The sequence below is a fragment of the Phyllobates terribilis genome, unplaced genomic scaffold (genome assembly GCF_046119375.1).
Source record: "Phyllobates terribilis strain yellow unplaced genomic scaffold, ASM4611937v1 Scaffold_7__3_contigs__length_470593459, whole genome shotgun sequence".
NCBI classification, from domain to species: domain Eukaryota; kingdom Metazoa; phylum Chordata; class Amphibia; order Anura; family Dendrobatidae; genus Phyllobates; species Phyllobates terribilis.
Window position 1 is genome coordinate 403,641,268 of NW_027362767.1, and position 19,618 is coordinate 403,660,885.

Sequence of the window (19,618 nt, forward strand, 5' to 3'; positions counted from 1 at the left end):
GATGGTGGAGGAAGGACATGATGGGTTCAGGAGAGCAAGCGGTGGGCAGGAGACACAGGCGATGAAATGGAGAGGAAGGCGATGAGTGGACAATGGAAGAGAAACAGAACATTACTTTACGAAACGCATACATGGACCTGGAGAAATGGCTCGTCTTACTCTGACGAGGGACTGACGAGAGGGAGGGAGATGGATTTGGTCAGGAAACCCGCCTGCGTGTCTCCAGCTACATTCCCTCTGACCACCCACCGGCTCTCACCTTGTCAAAGTGATTGAAGGATGCTCTGAACTCGTGCATCTGCTCCTGGCTGATTCCCTTGGCGTCACGTGTTAAGATCTGGTTCTCCACCTCGTTTATGGTCCTGGCAACAGTGGTGAGCAGATGTTCCCAGCCAACCCGAATATGCTGAAAGGACAGAAGCGAGAGATTACCGATGGCTCGGGATGCATAGCCCACAGTAAATGGTTAGATGGCGAGACGTCACACCTCCATAGTGTAGTTTGTGTGCTTGTTATCGAAGATCAGGGCCTCCTGGATGAGCTGATGCTGCTGCTCCAACTTGTCGATGTTGGGCTTGTAGTTGATCACGCTTTGCTCGTACTGCTTCAGGTGACTCATCTGATCCTCCAGGGTGCCGTGCAATTCAATGGCGATTCTTCCAATCTCCTGAAAGGACGAGATGATGTGAGTGCTTCATAATTACCAAGCAATGAACATAAAAATACATCGGTCACAGGCAGACGAAAGCACGGTGTATTAGCTGGATGCACTGGCTTCTTTAGCATTACTATTGGAGACTTTGCCCCATCACATAAGTATCTAAAATACAGTGAGGCCCCTTTACATTGTTACCATGAAGTGCAAGGATTTTTAGTTCCATGCAAAAAATATTTAAAACAAAAAAAAAAAAAAACACACCAGATATATATCATATATTCAATGGTGTAAGCAGAGTCTAATGACCACCCCCCCCCCCATTCTGGGCCCCTCCCTGGTACAATGACCACCCCCCCCCCCATTCTGGGCCCCTCCCTGGTACAATGACCACCCCCTCCCATTCTGGGCCCCTCCCTGGTACAATGACCACCCCCTCCCATTCTGGGCCCCTCCCTGGTACAATGACCACCCCCTCCCATTCTGGGCCCCTCCCTGGTACAATGACCACCCCCTCCCATTCTGGGCCCCTCCCTGGTACAATGACCACCCCCTCCCATTCTGGGCCCCTCCCTGGTACAATGACCACCCCCTCCCATTCTGGGCCCCTCCCTGGTACAATGACCACCCCCTCCCATTCTGGGCCCCTCCCTGGTACAATGACCACCCCCTCCCATTCTGGGCCCCTCCCTGGTACAATGACCACCCCCTCCCATTCTGGGCCCCTCCATTCTGTTGCTTTTTTCCCAACACAAAAAAATAAACTATTCTTCTTACCTTCCACCGTTCCCGCGATGTGTGGCGTCCTCTTCTATAGCTTGTAGCTAACTTCGGTGCGCCAGCCTTGGGCAATGCAGGACGTCAGCGTGTATTGTACTGCAGGGGGCTGGCAGGTCTCTGCACCCCAATACACTTCAGCTGAAGGAGGGTCCTCAGACACAAATCCAGCTGAAAAAGGCGCTGGTGACGACGGCTTCCCCTCCCATGCATCGTTACACCCCTGCATTTATTTAATGCATTTTGGTCTAAAATCCCTCCACATGCATTACCACTTTCCTACACTAGGTGGCACTCGGCTCCTAGTGTTTGTCTGCCTCCGCCACCACCCGATATGGACGGCAAACAAAAGCGTTAAGGAATGAACACAAACATGACATACTTCCATCTTTCCCTGAATCCAAGGTCCCACCACGTTTGCTTGGTTAGCAAACTGCAGACGTAGACGCTCGTTGGACTGCTGCTTGTCTTGCTCTCCTTTCAGGGCGTTGTCTCTCTTAGGAACCAACTGCTGGACCTGGCATGAAGAAGTAATGGGCGTATTAGAAACTGGTGTTCTGCTCAGGTCCGGGATTTCCAAACCAGGTCTCGTGGACACCTACCTTGTCCCACTTAGAATTGATGGTCTGTGGGGAGACGGAGGTGTAGGGGTTCCCAGATGCCAACTTAATGTGGTTGTAATCAGCAATCTTCTGAGCTTGGCTTTGGATGTCAAGAATGGCTTCTCTCTCGCGGTCAGCGTCCGGCAGCGTAGACTTAAACTGCTCATGGGCCGCCATAAGCCCCTGAAAACAGACAAAAACAGCCATGGTTTATCCTCGTTCATCAAGACTCCCAAATGTGTGAGCCGCCAAAAAATGCAGTAGAGCTCTTACCTCGATCTCTTCGATGGTGTGCACGATGAACATATCCTGCAAGTCCTCCATTGCTCCTTCCATCCAGTTGTTGAAAGGTGCTGCTCTTTTTGCATATTCCAGATACAACTGGTCTATGGCCTCCAAATGCTTCTCTGTTTGCTACAGGAAAAAGTAAAAAAAAAAAAATATATAAAAATCAACGATCAAGTATGGGGAAAGAGTAATCATCCCAAGCCGGAGCGGCCTCCTCACCTCTAAGACTTCCCGTCTACTGTGCGTCAGCGAGCCCAACAAATCCCACTGGTCGCAGATCTTTTGGCAACGGGCGTTTACCGTGGGGGAGTCGTAATAATCTAGTTCACTAGAAGAGACAAAGAGGGTATAAAAAAAAAAGAAAAGGTAGGTAGAACAACTAGAAAACACCAAGAGCATCATTTAGATATTCTGTGGAGGATGCACTCGCCCCCTCGCTGCTCTCCGCCTGTCAGTGAAATCAATGGCTCCATTCACTGCAGCCGTGGCAAGCGCGGAGACGTGGAAGCTGTGAAACTCCGGCCTTGGAATGTCTTATAATAACGGTGTGCGAGGGATGGAAACAATGCAGGCACTGTGGGGCTTTAACCTACACACCGATGTCAAGAGAAAACCCAAATGGGCATCAGATACAAACCAATCTATACAGCTCTCAAAAGGTTTAACATCTGAATATGGCAGAGAAGCCTTGAATAAACCGAATTACATCACTGGCATAGATAGTGGGCTTAGATTAATGACACAAAGCCTTGTGCTAGGTATCAAAAGGAAACAGTCCGCTGCTTATAGACTGCAGAGGTGGCCGGTAGCATAGGCAACGAGAATTAAACAACCCTCCGTTCTTGCGAAGTCGCTTGTTTTTACAACCCTGTTAAGAGGGCAAATATTTCATGATGACTCACTTCAGCTCCTGTGCGATGGCGGCAATCTGCTCCACCCTGTCCTGGTGGGCCGCCAGGTCGCTCTCAAAGGCCTCATGTTTTCGGAGGAGAGCCTTGATTTCGGCAAGAGGGGCAGTCTCATAGTCCTTTTGCGTCAACATGGCCTCTTTGCCTATTGAGGGGAAGAAATAAAGAAGTGACGCCTTTCTTTCCCCCTAGTTAGCAGTTTTTCTACAATCTTTGCAGGCCTCCGTTACTCACCGTCAGTCCAGGCTTCGTGTATTAAGGCTTTCTGGCGGAATTTCTCAGCCAGGTGGTCCAGCCTTTCTATCCTACGGATTTCATTTAGGAGCCATTCTTCGTAACCCTTTTCGCTCTGCTCCAAATGCTGCCAGCCATTGTTAATGTCCTGAAATAAAAAGAAAAAAAATATATATATTAATGGAGTACTTAAAGGGGTTTTTCAGAATTGGTAAAAAACATGACCTGCTTACTTCCAGCACCACAGCCTGTGTGCGATACTGTAGCTTAGCGCCTTTTATCTGAGCCGCGACACCAGTGACAAGTGGCACTCCGCATTAAATCCCCAGTACATTAGTGCCCAATGGCGACCCCGACACTCACCGACACCATCTTCCCTTCAGAAGGCATAAAGGCCGGTCTGTTACTGAGCCTCAGCTTGGTCTGTAGGGTGTTAAAGTTTATCTCCAGCTGACATTTCTCCTGGACTTTTGGTGGTTTGTGTACTCGGCGATAGTCACGGAAATCTTCAAGTTTTTGCTGCATATCGTTCATGGTCTTCTCCGGCTGACGATCTTCCAACCATGGGATGGTACGGCGAATCCACTCCAAGAGCTACGAGGAGAGGACGGCTTTAATAACAGAGAATACACCAGCAGCAAACAGAAAATCCAAAGAGGAGAACTTTCCTACGGTGAAACAAATCTTCAGACTACAAATATTAATGGGACATTCCCATCTTATATCACAGGGATACACCATAGCTGAGGGAGTCTGACCGGGCGAGTACAGATTTAAGCAAAAATGATGGCATGCCGAGCTTCACAGAGCAGATTTAGGGCAACGGGGACATGGAGAGGTCAACCTTAGAAAACCAACGAGACGTGAAGGACTCACATCACTGGCCAGCCTCTCGTAATCTTCCATCAGATGCTCGTTCTCTTGATTCACGGCCAGGACTTTGCAGATTCTGTTGGCCGCTGTCTCGGCCTAAAAAAAAAATAAAAAAAATAAGAGGACGACATTTGTTTAGAGGGCCGTAAAAGACCAGAGGGATCTGACAAACTTCTAAAAGGGAAATAAGTTCATAAACACCTATGGAGGGGCTACCCCAAAATATCATAATCACTAATGGATAAGTGCAGACCCGCCAGCCATACTGCAAACACACACAACCAAGATTTGAGTCTGGACACCCAGGAATAACCCATAAAGTTACGTCAGTGGACGCTACTTTGTAGGACAGCAATGACAAAGGCCCTGTGTGTACGAGCGTCCATTGGAGGATGACGATGTGTTACACCATTGCCATCACCTTGGTGCTCTCATAGAGCCCAACCTGTGGGATTATTTCACTATATACTAGTGATTCAAGTCCCCTAGGGGTAAGGGAAAAAAAAAAAAAAAAAACACACCACCAGAATTAAGGTTTGTTTTTTTTGCCATCCCCCTGGAAGAATGCAATAATCTATAAAAAAACGTTGCGTGTCCCAAATAAGAATGAACGCTAAGCCATGTAAAAAGCATAAGTCCTCAAACAGAATAATATGTGCAGGTCTCAAAAAAATCGTTTTTGCCGCTCGCCCCAAAAGCGATAACATTCTAATTATTCCGTCACCATAGACGTGGGGGACGAGTTGTAGTTTTGAAGGACACCAATCATTCATTTAACCATATAATGTACTGAAATATGGGAAAAATTCCAAGTGTGATGAAAAGTTGGGGAAAAAAGAGCAATTCCACCATTGTGTGGTTAAGAAATAAATAAAGTCACCTGGAAACACGACGATGCCAAACATGCATAATTTTTATTTTTATGTTGGGGGGAAAAAAATATTTTTGCTTTGTGCCGTTATTTCCCGAGACCAGTAACATTTTTCTCTGTTGTTGGGGCTGAATTAGGGATTGTTTTTCTGCACGATGAGCTAATTGTTTTATTGATACCAATTTCATGTACATGATTAATGGTAAGCCATCAAAACATCATCTTTTTTTTTCCTTAGAGGGGTGGAGTGCCAAAAAAAAAATAAAAAAAAATAGATGCACAAATTTAGCATTTTTATTTTTTCTCTGCTTATGGCTTTTACCAATCAGGTTAATTAATTCCATATTTTAATGGATCGGACTTTTATAATTGGTGGAAGAAGGTTGAAATTGATGGACCTAGGTCTTTTTTCAACCTATGTAACTATGAATGCGGCAATACCAAATACGTGTTTATTTTTAAAGTGAAAGGAGTGATGGAAAAAGGGGCGATTAGAATTTTTTTTTTTTTTTAAATAAATCTAAAAAGATAGAAATGGGTCTGGGAGCAAACCTGTGTGCCTCCTACGAACACGAAGCTAAAAACTGGATAACTTGGCGGGTGTATCCTACTGAGACGTTAAAGGGGTATTTCCATCTCCAAGATCCTATCCCAATATGTAGTAGGTGTAACAAAAATATTAGCAAATACTTCCAATTAGAAATGTGGTATAGTTATTCTGATTCGCTATGTCACTTACCCCATGTGCAGGGCATTGCAGGAGCTTAGGTATCTATGGTATCTACGACCAGTAGCAACTAGTTAACTGTCACTTTATGAGTGGTCATAGCCATGGATACCTAAGCTACTGCAATGCCCAATTCGACATCGCGAATCAGAAGAACTATACTACATTTCTAATTGGCAGTATTTGCTATTATTATACCTACTACATATGGGGATAGGATCTTGGACATTGAAATACTCCTTTCTGCCTAGTGTCAGCAGCATACACCAATGGTCTCCTGTGTCCCCCATTAAAGCAATAGAGAAAACTTTCTTTATTTTTTACATTTTTTTTTTTGGGGGGGGGGGCTCACTTAGGGGACATGAACCTGCAATGCTACATACTGCAACAGTACAATAATGCAAATAATGCAGTAAAATAAAAATCCCAGTTTAATATGGAGCTCTGGATGAATGCGATGGGAAGGGGATCTTCAGCAGACCCCTGACTGTCATGGTAACCCACTGGTCCATTGCGACCGTGTCACGGGGGGACCATTGGGAGCCAATACCGGCGTGCATTGCCTTTAAAAGCAGCTGTCAGACTGACAGTGGAATTTAAATAGTTAACAGCCGCAGCCGTTAAGAGACAGATGATGGCTATATAATATAGCTAGTATCTGACATGTGTGAACAGAGCTCAAAAAGCCAAGTCACAAAGTGTTAAACTTAACAAATGCCTGTGCACACACAGGAGGATCTATGGTGAACATATAATGTACCATTTCAAAGCACCAGAGCTCCCCCTTCCGTCACCAATAATCATCAGCCGCTGATGTGAATGGGCATCATCATGAACGTCTGTCAATCATTGGTCAAGGAAGACGTAAATGCTTGGTTATCTGACCGGCAGAAGCGGCAAGGTGCAGAGATACTGGAAGGTCAGTTGCATTGAAAAGAATAGGAAGAGGCTGCAGTTTCTTAAGGTGTACAGGGGTCAAGAAGGAAGTGATGACCTGGAGAAACGAGATCAGGATAGGGGAATCACCCAGGGAAGAAATGCCAGCAGAAGCTCACCTTCTGAGCACCAGAGAAAGCGTGGTAGAAGCAGGAAACGTAGGTCATTATGGCCTTCTCATCAGGCCTGAGAGTGCCCACAATATCTGTGCAGAGAGGAAAGAAAAGGACAAGTGCCAGGTGAGGTGGTGCAGGACCAGCCAGGAGCCAGGCGGAGGGCTTCCCGTCCCAGATCTGCACCTCTCTGCCCTCTTGTCCGCGCCAGGAATGATAAGCTGGGAGTAGGCTCATTATGGTTCCAGAGTTAAATAACTCCTAATGACAGTAATTACTACAGCCAAGCTACAAAATTCCTGGCACGGAGGTGACAACATGCCGCGTAGCTGCAAGAGAAGCGTATTAGGCATGCGGAAGAGAGAAAGGAGCAAGAGAGGGGACAGGTGGGGGCGCTGCGGTTGCCCCAATCACTACCTTCTGGGCTCCTGAGAAAGCGTGGTAGAAAGAGGACACGTATGTCATGATGGCCTTCTCGTCGGGACGAGCGGTGCCCACTATGTCTGTAAACAAAGGAAACATGATGAAACAAATAGTAAGTGGTCAACAATCATGGGTCCTTGAAGGGGGGCACCAGTCCAGACATTTAAAGTCCTGCAGCTATTGTTAGAAGAAGGGGGAAAAGAAATATCCAAGAATCACTGGCCGTCAATCACTGGTAGAAAAAGATGAAATGCTGGTATGTATCTGTGGACTGGACTACATGGAAAAAAAAGCCAAGACCAAAAAACAACCCTAAGGTGTCTCATGTGCGCATTGTCATCTCTTAGAAAGTAAAGTAGCTCTACACCAATTTTTTTGTTTTTATCTAGAATGATAAAAGGTCAGTAATATTCTAGCTGTGAAACTCGAGTCAGACCTCGGATGTCTCCCCTTCCCACTTAGTTATGATGTTCTTAATGCCCCCTGTGCAGCTGAAGACAACATTTCTGTTTTATATACAAGTTGCAGTTACATAGTGATTGATTACAGAGTTATAAACATCTCACACCGCCAGAGTGTACAAGATACAGTTTTATACTGGCCTCCCTGCCTCCAGCTTGAAAGAGCTCACATGAAGAGACTTTTCACAAGCAGGAGGCAAAGGTGACAGCCTGAAACTGATTCAAATAGGATGAAATTGAGACTCCACGTGGAAATCTCAAGTCCTATGTCACTGATCTATCAATAAGAGCATGTACAATATGATGACTCTGACCCACCCCCCCCCGTAATGCCAGAAGCACCATGGGAAATGTAGGAAAATCATATCAGAGGGGAAGACGAGCAGTATATATACCAGCTCACGATACATACCTTCAGCATCCAACATCTTAGGAATATCCAGATACTTCTCAGCCACCTCAAAGGCATTGTTCAAGTTAGTGACTGGGTCATCCTAAGACATGAGTGAAGACCAGATATAAGAAAATAGATGAACCTTAAAAATCAACATAAGAATGAGGTCTGGGTTACTGATCTTGGCTTACTTTTCTCAGCTTATCATATTCTATGAGTTCAGGCCTGTGTCTGTGAATCAAGGCATTGAAGGCAAGGCCATCCTTCCAGCTGTAAAAAGAGGGGGAAAAAATATTAGTCAGGAAACTGCAATTATAAGTGGGCTTTAACATAGAAACTGTAGTAAAGGCCAGTTTCACACAATCGTATTCCAGGTGTATTTCTACACTTATGTTAAAAAACGAAATGTCCAGACTTAGCCTAATGACCACAAGTTACTTAGACCTAATCCTCTAAACGAACCGCATTATAAGGATCTCTGTCAGGACAGCCTTCATAGGTGTAATATGGGTGAAGAAACGTGCCATATTTATGCTTGTGTGAAGTGGCCCATGTCTGTATAAGCAAGGAGATGCCTTCCTGGCCTCAGAGCGAGAGGCTCAGGGATTTCAACGCTCACGGCAGGGATCAGAAGTTGCATCGAGGAGAAGATGGGTGATGGTGAGGGAAGGAGAGGGATTTATTTTCACTTTTTAACATGTTATCTTTATTATGTTCTGGGGAGTAGAGACCCCACAGCATAATAAGGGACAGTAAATCTGCAGATTCTCTGCGAATTTATTTTCCTGGGAAAATTTGTGTCAACGGGTGAACTTGAATTTTGCCTGGTCCGTTCATCTCCAACTGCAATACTCCAGTAGTGCATGGTTATTATATAAGTGACCAAGTGAATCCAAAAAGTCAAGTCCCCTGAGCGGACTAAAAAAATAAAGAAAAAAAAGAAAGTAGAAGGGGTAGAGGTAGATAGAAGTAGAAAGTAGGTGGGCAAGGGGCATTAAAAATAAGTGTAAAAATCACCTGCCTTCTCCCAGACCATAAGTGATCAAATCTTAAAAAAAGGTAACATATATGATAGCCCTCTGTGTGCGCAATTGCCTGAATTGATAACATTTTAGAAGAACAAATTCCCTATGGTGAATGCTGAAGTAGGGAGTAAAAAAAAAGAAAAAAGTCAGATCTTGTATTTTCTTTTTGGTCACTTCGCCTCCACAAAATATAATTAATTATTAATAATATTATTTCATAAGGTAGTGTGGACACCAAAATGATACCAATAAAAAACGAAAACTGCAGGTTGAACAAAGCCCTTAAACAACTCCATGGACAAAAAAAAAAAAAAAAAAAGTTATGGCTCTCAGAAAATAGCAAATGACATTAATTTGTCAAATATATAATATGTCTATACATTTTTTTTTTTAAATATTGATAATACTAATGTCAACATTAATATTTATAGCATACCTATATGGTAAGTATTAATATCCATAACTTATTTTTACCACAAAGTAAACATAGTAAAAACATTATATAAAGCATTGTATGGTGAAATTAAGGTTCTCATTCAAAAGTAGAACTGGCTGCACACAACAAAAAAAAACAAAAAAAACAAACAAAAAAAAAACCCTGCATCTCCAAGGGTTCAACACACTGTAACACTATGCCGGGTCAGTTCAAATGAGAGTTGTAAACATTTGAATCTTAAAAATACATCCCTACACCATGCACTCATGAAAAGCCTGACAGTGTGAACTGATCCCCGGACACCAGACTTGCATACTCCTCATGTAGAGCGTCACCTGATGTGGAAGTTCTGTACATTGACATTCTTGTAAGGCGCTGTCTTCCGCTGACACCAGAGCAGTAATCCTTCCTTTGCAGAAGTTTCTGCGGAGATGAAGAAGTTCAGCAAGAGACCGGACCATGGAACCGACGATCTAGACCAGACCATCCAAAAATGCTAAAGCACTTACCCTCCACAGAGATATCCTGAATGGCGAAGCGAAGAATAATGGTCCAGATCATTCCTAAAGTCATCTTTGTATTTCCATCCACAATTTCTAGTAGAATAAATAAAACAAAACCCCCAAAAAATGATAAGGACATTAAGTCAAACATAACCGAATCCTGAAGAAATGAAGAAACACTGAAGGCTACAAGACGCTGCTGCCCACCTTCAGCTCCGATGGAGACCAGCTTCACGCCTTTACTTGCGATGAAGTCCAAGGCTTTATTGACGTTATTGATCTTATGGACTCTCATCTTTCCCCGCTCAGGTTTGGGAAGACGCTCTCCTGAAGCAAAGACGAAGAAAAGAAACATAAGTCGCTCACTCCTTATTTAGTGATCACCTTTCGCTTCTGCCGAGTGCAGACGAGATGTTTTATTTAATACCTCACCTGAAATAACTTCCAGGAGTAACATGAGTTTTAACCCATCACGAAAATCCTCATCTATATTCTCGATCTGAGTGCCGGCTTTCCTCAGGTGGGAGTTACACCAAGCCGTGAACGTCTGCGGAGAGAAGAAACAGATCTATCAACATCCAGGCAATGAGGCCTATAGAAATGATGATAAAATTATACTACAAGAGGCAGCTAAACATCAGGAGAAAATAACCAAGACTGATTTTCCCCATACTCTAAAGCCCCCTATACACTTCAGAGAGTTGTCATCCATAGATGTTTCGGCCCAGCAGATAACTCGCTTATTGGGATATTAAGACGTCATCTATCCAGCAAATAGGTGACGATAACGAGCTGATCTCTGGGACCACCGTCAAAGGAGAGGCCCTCTGAATATAGCAAAGGCTGCATCTGCAGACCACTGCTCTCATCCATAGCTCATTAGACTGGTGAATATACACAGCGCTGTACAGTCATCTGTACCAGTCCCATAGACTACAGCAGTGGTCCCAGTAGTCAGTAAGTCATCCCCTAAAAGTAGTGGATTTACCCTCTGTGTGTACGTCTAGACCACACATGTCAAAATCTGGCCCATGGGGTGATTATATTTGGCCTGCGACACCAGCACCATCCCCACTATACCGTGTGGCGGACTATGTGTGGCCCATCACTCTGTGTGGCGGACTATGTGGGGCATCATATGTAGTTGAGGTCACCATACTTTGGTTGGGATGGGGGAGAGGTGTACAGTAGGGTCATACTATCGTGCATATGGAGAAATTCACTGTGGGGGTATAATTTGTTGGCGGGTGGGCATTTTGTTGGCATCATACTTTAGTAACTATATTATTTATTAATTCAAGGTTTTTCAGCCTTCGTGATTACATATATAAATTAGGCCATTGGGCCATATGCTTTTTACTCTTACATAACATATATTATTCCAGTACGCTCCATCTGTGAATATGTTTATTTTATTCTAAGATCTATTAAGATGTACTGTACTTTGTTCATGGGACAACCCCTTTAAGTTTGTTTCTATATGAAAAAGTTCATAGTTATATTTGATAATTAGGAAAAACTTCCTCAATTCTAGACATTTTTTTAATAGATATCAAGGTCAGCTTGCAACTTTGTCCAAGTATTTTTATTTCGGCTCCCTGTGTATTTGAGTTTGACATCTCAGGTCTAGACCTACCTGAGCAGTTAAAAGAAAAAAACCCGCATGCACAGAGGAAAGCGGGTTGATTTTCGCAAAACCAGTTCCCTCATGTGTATGGGGGCCTCCCGGCTTATCCCCAACATTGCCAATCCTGTTATCCTCCCGGGAGATAAGCAGCTGCCAGGGATGTTTGGCAGGAGCTTATTGCACCTCCCTAAATGACTGTTTTGGGGGTGGCATGTAAGGAATATCTTGGTGAAAATAAGCACTTTATCGTCAGCTAGTGAAGGAGCAGACATAAAAAACAACTTATTTCCAATCCATTTATAATGATGGTGTCAAAATGGACTATCCAGGCACCTGTAGTCACGCCTGTTACTTCTATATACCATAATATGTTGCCAAAATGCTACAAAGATACAAGATATAAAAGGACCAGCGGGATCTTAAGTTAAGTCAATGCAGGGTATGTAGAACGCTAAAACACCTAATGGGTGGACACTTGTAACTTGGCTTTTTTAGGTGGAAACTAGCATATATGCTGGGGTCTTGGGTTCAAATCCCACCAAGGACAACACCTCCCTGTGTTTGTGTGGCTTTCCTCCAGGTTCTCCGGTTTCCTCCCACGCTCCAAAGACATACTGATAGGGAATGTAGAGTGTGAGCCCCGATGGGGACAGCGACGATAATGTATGTATAGCGCTGCAGAATATGTTAGCGCTATATAAAAATAAAAGATTATTATTATAATATATTCCCCATTACATACAATGCGACTATGACTTGCAATCACTTGCTATTCTGTAAAATATTCCTACTTATTTATATTCCAAACCTAACCCCAATGTCTATAAACCTGTAAGTCTTTACAATGATCCAGTCTACAAATAGGCGTTTCATTGAAACCTGCGGCATCAGCCTGGGGCGACGGACACAGCCTTTACTACGTGCCATAAATGCTTACGTTCGTTGGTAAGATGTCACATAGCGAAGCTGGTGCTGGGTAAATTATTACACTAAGATCCCCGGCCTGGAGAATAAATGATTCACAGTATGGTGCGCTGGTAAGAAGGAGCAGAAAGGTCGCTGAATCTGTGCCGGACATGAAAAGAACATCTCATGACATGGGCACCACCCAACACATGCCATCTGGGCAGAGGCAAGGGTGGGTGCCAGTCAGGAGACCTCTAGTAAGAAAAACATTCTGGGTCATTTCCTGGGGCCCCCATCCTCCCTAACTCCAGACTGAGTCACGTCTCCTGAAATAGGCGCACAATTATTGCTGGCAGAAAATACAATGCCTGCAGCTTAACCCCTGCATGGCAGCTCCTGACGAGGCTTAGATTAGTGATCATTAATCTTTATAGGAGGTGGCACTGATTCAGGTTTCACATTGCGGCAATGGCAGGGTTAGGAAGGTGTGAACACCTTTGCAGTGAGAGGCCCGGCCCTTTATTACATCAATATGGCGGGGTGGTGAGGACATCTTTTGGATGCGGCACCTGTTACGGCACTCGCTTACTCATATATTGCACTGACAAAATTCTTTCACCTGCGGATCAGAAACTTTCCATTGTTCTTTTACAACACCCTGTCCCCTTAACTGGGAGACCTGCCCAGCGAGAGCACGCAAATACTCTAATTCCTGACATTCTTGCACCTTCCAGGTCATAGTTTCACGAGTAGGATAGGGGCGTCCTTGAGAAAGGGGGCAGGTGAGGTGTCTGGAATGTGAACCACCGGCTGCAGTCACTTCCCCCTCCTCCGTGTACACACCCTGTACTCTATGCAAGGACTTGCCCTGTGCTCATTACTTGCATGCCACACCTAATCTGCTCACTCCGTGTCCACGACCCTCTGTGCTTCAAAAGAAAAAAAAAAGAAAAATGCACGAGTGTCTCATATACAGGTGTGCAAATCCTTTAAGTCAGATACAAATTAGTTGTCTATTTAAGATTGGACATATTTTATAAAGAGCTATTCTCAAGTTGTGTCTTCAGAAGAGCACCGCTCCCGTGCCTTCCGGCTTTATGCTTGCCGGGGAGGGAGGGAAGAAAGGGGGCTGCGGTGCGCTCCTGATTGACAGTTTGGACCAGCGGCATTGTTGCACTGCTGGCCCAATTTCTGCGTCCCTCACTGCTGCTAGGAGAGGCAATGGGACACCGAAGGAGCACAGGGTACCGAATTTGGTCAGACCCAAAGACCTGGTCAGCTTCAGAGCAGCCGGGTTTTCTGCCTGTGACTTGTACCCCCCTGCACGCCTATTCGGATGACAGTGAATGGTTCAATTAATGACTGATGACAGAATCTGCAGCTGCAAACCATAGGGACCTCCTGGAACAGCCATGCAAAAAAATAAAATAACCTGACTAATACTGATCCAGAACAGAAGTGGTCTTAATACAAGAGGAAGCAACAGCACAACAAATAATGCATACATAATACATACTAGTAAACTGCCCCCGAATGGCCAGTATATATAGGAGAGGAATAATGCATACATCAGGCCACGTATAACCCAGAACGCAGGTCACATACACAAGGGGAAAGGGATGCGTGTGGTCCGGAGACGATTTACACCAGTGACTCCAGCACTGTAGAGTTTGTCGTGCCCTTGGGGAGTGGTCTCATTCTTTTATTAGGATATTCCTGCTAAAAGGAAGTCCCATCATTTTTTAATCCATGTACTGGGGACTCCGGAGCCAAGCTCTGGAGAGCAAGGAGGGAGAATTCATGTACTACAATGTATGCAGCTAAGAACATTGTTGCTTAGGAGACTGGCCACCGCTGATATATTGCAACAGTGGCCGGTCTCCTAGGCAAGGACTGCAGCACTTACAAGCTCTTTGCTAAAGAGCTTCAGTGCCCTTACGTTCCTCCGATGCTTCAGAGGAAGGAATTTCTCTGCTTGCAGCATGGCAGAGTATAAAGTTCACTGTCAATTATCAGGAGCACACCGCAAACTAGGAAGGCGGCTGAGGAACAAGGAGCACCTGAAGAAAGAAGATGCGACAAGCTCATTAATATGGCAGAAAAGCAGCTGCCTATGTTACATAGCAAGGACTTCGCTCCATTTCTAGGGGTGCTGTGTTCAGGTAAGAAAAGGTAGTGAATAAATGGAGGAGGCCAGCTGTTCCCCACCCTTCCTGCCCCCCGGCTAACCAGTGTGGCTGGCATTAGCTCAGCCAGGAGGAATGTGGCACAGGCAAGTCGTGAAATCAGTCATTCATCTGAACAAGGAGAAGAGGGGGTTGCAGGGAGATTCCCATGAATGTGGCATCAAAAAGCTCCTGCTTATAAATCTAGACCCATTACTGGCCTGTGCGCTGTCCTGCTGGACAAACAGTTGCATTTTGATGGAGGGTGGTTGGGACAAAAGGACATTGACATATTCCATGGTCATCAATGGGAGGGAGCACTCAAAGGAACTGACGGCATGAAAGAAGTTTTGCTCTTTTGCATTTCATTCATTTCATAAATAAAACTTTGATTGAACCTTTTAAGAGTAAAACCATGTGACAGCCATGTACCCGCCAGCATCCTGGACTCTTATTAGAACCCAGAGCACAAAAAAGGTGCGGCAGGAAACACAAGCCCCCATCATATAAAAGTCCTGCTTCACCCGGTAAGCACCTTATCACTCGGAAGGTGGAGGCACGGCAGGAAATCAGTGGGTTCACGTAGTTCGAGGAGGAGGAGGATTGCCACCATGAGATGCTCTTTTTTGGGAAAACTCAGGACAACAGAACTAGAAATATGTTTTTTTTTTTCCCAGAGAATGATGTAGTGTTTCCTGGCTGGAACAGCGACCAGCAAACAAGCAGATCAAGACATAATCAAGCCGAAAACCCTCCGTGACATGAGGAATGTTAAACACACAGGACAGGAAGGCCAGGAATGTGCGGGGACAGCACTCCACCACAAATCGCAGGCCGTGGCCCCCAGATTCACAGAAGTTACATGCAGTCTCCCACGCAGATATGTTTAACCCCCACAATGGGAAACGGTCTCAGCCATGTCTCCGCTCCGCAGACGCTAAGAGGTGTTGAAATGAAGCCCTATTAGCAGGACATCCAGAACCAGCCTCTCCCCGGCCCAGCAAACAAATATTTCCTGCCGCTGAGCATTTCCGCTGTAATGTGCTCACGGTTTGCAAACTTAGAAACATTGACACAAGATTTTTTATTTTTTTTGCAAGGACGACGCTTGTAATTTCCATTTTGGACAGAAAAAAAAAGTGCTTTTTTTGTGTGCACTACAGAAACATTAGGGATTCATATGAGCGGATGGAAACTATGCATCAAATGTATACAAATGTAAAGGCTAATGCACACAGACACGACAGGAGAAAGCCAAGCCTGTCCTGTAGGTGACATCTGAGGAATGCTGGAAAGAAACATTAGGAAGGAGAACCGGGGATGAGGGGCGTCACAGGACGCGGCCGCCAAACTCCGCTACAGGCGAAAATATCTATCAGTTACTATAAGAGTCTAGACCATACAGCCAAAATGAAATGGTCCTGCTCAAAACCTCCAAAGGCCATTGCTAATACTGTAAGTCTCATGGCCTCCCACCCATCAGTGACCGCTGCAATCAATCACCATCCACGACATGATGAAGCCGTGGTCTAAGAAACTCCCTTCACAAAGCAGACCCCTGAAACTGGATTTCAGCACAGGGTTAGCGAGTGCAGAATGGGGTCCGCACTCATGATCATCAGCAAATTAGAAACCAGAGAAAGAGGCTTTAACATTTTTTATTTTTTTTTTAAAAGCAGCCATGTTTGATAACAAGCCCCAGCCCTTGTTACTTAGGTAGAAAAGATGTCAGATCTGTCCTGTGCTAAACATTCACGTCTGGTTGATGCAAGTTCTCCTGCTAATGGGGGGGGGGGGGGGGGAGTCTGAGCGAGTCTGAACAAGTTCATAGCTGTCAGCGATCCGATGGGCACGTCTATATACCTCTTATAGGAACTAGCCTGTTTGGTCAGGCAAGAGGAACCTGCATCCCTATAAATATAGATCAACCCAATAAAATAGGTCTAGGTAAAGAATATAAAGAATATTGCCAACTATTAAACAAGATAGTTCTGCAAACTGAATGACAGATCAGGAGGCCGGGCTGCATCATCACCAGGAACTACATCTTCTGTGGTTTTCACATAGTCAAGGATGCACCAAATCTGCAGACAGCGCCTGCACCCAGCGCGGCGCCCCACGGACACAGTCGCGGCGCCTGCACCCAGCGCGACGCCCCACAACCAGCGCCGCCTTCCCCACAAGCTATATAACATGTTTGTCGGTTTTTTAAATCACAAACACATTGATAAACATGACAACATTTATTTTTCACGTTGCATTCATGCAGCTTCAATGAAACTTTAGGATGGAGCTGATGTGCACAGATCTGTGTCTGGGACCATAGTGAACATTACACACACTGCAGGTGTAGACAGACGTGCAGTGCGGCCATCTGCTCTGCATCCTCCGCACTGGTGATGTAGAAAGGCTGCGGTTTTACAGAAACACAATTTCCTTTCCAGTAAGTGTAGTAATGACTGACCGTCGTGCACGGTGTTGCACTCTGCAGGGCCCAGACACCTTTTATACTTGGGTTTATGCAAACCGTGAACAAGCTCCTCTCACAATGGCTCCTCGTAAACTGGTTTAGCAGCAGCGGCGGCATTACACAGGCTGCCGTACTGCAACTTCCGGCTCAAACCTGGAAAACTAGTATGGGAAGACAAGTATAACAACTGGGTGTGTAGGATGGGAGGAGAGCACTGTGGCCAGGAGTCCAGCAAATTTATAAAGAAAAAAGATTATGGTGGGGGCAAAGGTCAGAAATAATGAAGGCTTCAGTTTGGGATCAGCCTCCTCGTCCTATATTTGCCCCATCAGAAGTGAGAGGAAATGTATTGGTGGAGGCCCCTGCAGGACAAGCATGGTATTACAAGGCATCCATTCAAGCTAAGTGGCCAGACGAGTACTCCAGGGTAAAAGCAGCGGTGCAGTGGGTAATATTCTATTCTCCTGCAATGTTTGTTTTCAGAGCTATGATGGGTCACCACAGGTATCAAATCTCTCACTTTTCAGGTTTGAATTCACAGAAGCTGAACAAAACAAGATAAAATCAACTATAAAAGGAGGGAAATTGTATCAGGATCTTCGTTGTGCGCCAAATTAATCAAAACGGCGCATGAGTTTTATCAATTTGGCACAAAGGGAAAAAAAAAAATTCCCCTGTTTTAAACTTTTTTTTTTAAATACTTATTAAAACTTTTTTGAAGACGTACAAAGTTTTGGCATAATGAATAACACGCCTGGCAGGGGGACTGGAGTTGTGCCAAATTTCTGATTTTTTTTTTTTATTAAAAAGTTGCAATTGATGAATCAGACGAAAAACCTATGGAATCTCTAGTCGGCCCACAAAATGGAAAACTAAATAATGGGGCTGAAGGGTTTAAAAAAAAAAAAAAAAAAAAGGACCAAAACTATAAAATAAAAAAAGTAATAGTGAATGTGGCAGCGCCGCTGTGACGCTCCAGTCCTCCAGGATTTCTGTGTGGCCACTTTTATCATTATTAGCTCCATCTGGCAGTGTGACATCTGGCATCAAAAAGTGGTTGCCCACTACTTACGGTAGATATTGATCACCAATCCTTAGGACAGGTCATCAATATCTATTCAGTAGGGGTCCGACACGTGGCACCCCCATCATTTAACTGCTTGCAGCTCCAGTGGCCAGATGTAAATGAATAGGAGCTGTTCTACAGAACCCAGAGATGGCCGCGAGACAATGAGCGGTGCTGAGCAGTACGGCTCCATTCACTGCTAACAACGGTCCGCGGAGCTCCAAATAGCTAAAATCGGTGAGGGTGGCAGTTGTTGGACCTCTACCGATTTGATATGGATTACTTATCCTATGCATAGGTCATCATTATCCAACCTCTTTAATGGCTCCCAGCTACAGGTCGTTGTGTAAGACTAGACTTATGTCTGCGTAACTCAAGATATCAGTTTTTCTTTGACGAGTTCTGTGTTTTCTCCGGATAGCACTCATACCTAGTATAGTCTACAGGACTGAAACGGCAATGCAAGTATACAGATCAACAAGAATAAAAAAAAATAATAATCAAACGAGGCCTTACAAGTCACTCAAAACCTATGGAAAACTAGTTAACGAGCAGTTATGGGCATAAAACTGCCCAACCTCATGGTCAGAGTTTATTCCTTGGGTTCATACGGTTAGTTAGTTTAATTTATAAGTATCTGTCCATTTTATATGCATAATATTATTACATCAATAGACACCACCCTGCGTCTGCACCAAGTTCGCTCTGAAATCGGTAGAGGAAATGTTCAGACTTTGCAGAATGTCTTTCCAGGTCATCTGCGCCTATTGGGATGAACTCCTAAAACACTGCATTCGTTATAGGAATTTGTGCTGCATCCTCTGCTTCTAATTATGTCAGAAGTGAAACTTTTGCGCTGAGGTTGAGAGCTGCTTCTAATTTCCACGTTGAAAGTAGGTTTTTGCTTAGGGAAGCATTTTACATCTACGCTCATCTATCTGCACCAAATTTTGGTCTTGGAATACATAAGACTTCACATATAGACATGGTCACCATTTCTTTGTAAGTCACGGACAGCCCGTCCTGGCAGTCGTCACTCTGGGTTGTTATTGGACCTTAGTGACCCATCAAGATTGACAGCAGGAATTAAAGGGTTTTCCAGCACGTCAGCATGGACGGCATTGCATTATGCACCTGCCCTATTCCTGCCGGCACCGA

The 19,618-nt window shown here is 44.7% G+C and overlaps 1 protein-coding gene across 2 annotated transcripts in view; it reads right to left on the reverse strand.

The window, feature by feature from the left end:
- ACTN4 (actinin alpha 4) overlaps positions 1–19,618 on the reverse strand; it is a 40,769-nt gene that overhangs the window by 3,764 nt on the left and 17,387 nt on the right. Inside the window, exons 2-18 of one of the 2 annotated variants that reach the window (XM_073641675.1) lie at positions 10,659–10,773; positions 10,434–10,553; positions 10,233–10,319; positions 10,059–10,146; positions 8,454–8,532; positions 8,281–8,362; positions 6,991–7,076; positions 4,341–4,433; positions 3,828–4,058; positions 3,465–3,612; positions 3,225–3,375; positions 2,542–2,650; positions 2,308–2,448; positions 2,035–2,217; positions 1,815–1,949; positions 488–667; positions 260–406 (exon numbers count right to left, since the gene is read on the reverse strand). In XM_073641675.1, coding sequence (XP_073497776.1) covers positions 260–406; positions 488–667; positions 1,815–1,949; positions 2,035–2,217; positions 2,308–2,448; positions 2,542–2,650; positions 3,225–3,375; positions 3,465–3,612; positions 3,828–4,058; positions 4,341–4,433; positions 6,991–7,076; positions 8,281–8,362; positions 8,454–8,532; positions 10,059–10,146; positions 10,233–10,319; positions 10,434–10,553; positions 10,659–10,773 — 2,175 coding nt within the window. Of the gene's footprint in view, positions 1–259; positions 407–487; positions 668–1,814; positions 1,950–2,034; positions 2,218–2,307; positions 2,449–2,541; positions 2,651–3,224; positions 3,376–3,464; positions 3,613–3,827; positions 4,059–4,340; positions 4,434–6,990; positions 7,077–7,401; positions 7,488–8,280; positions 8,363–8,453; positions 8,533–10,058; positions 10,147–10,232; positions 10,320–10,433; positions 10,554–10,658; positions 10,774–19,618 lie in introns of both variants that reach the window. The other variant, XM_073641674.1, reaches the window with a different exon arrangement.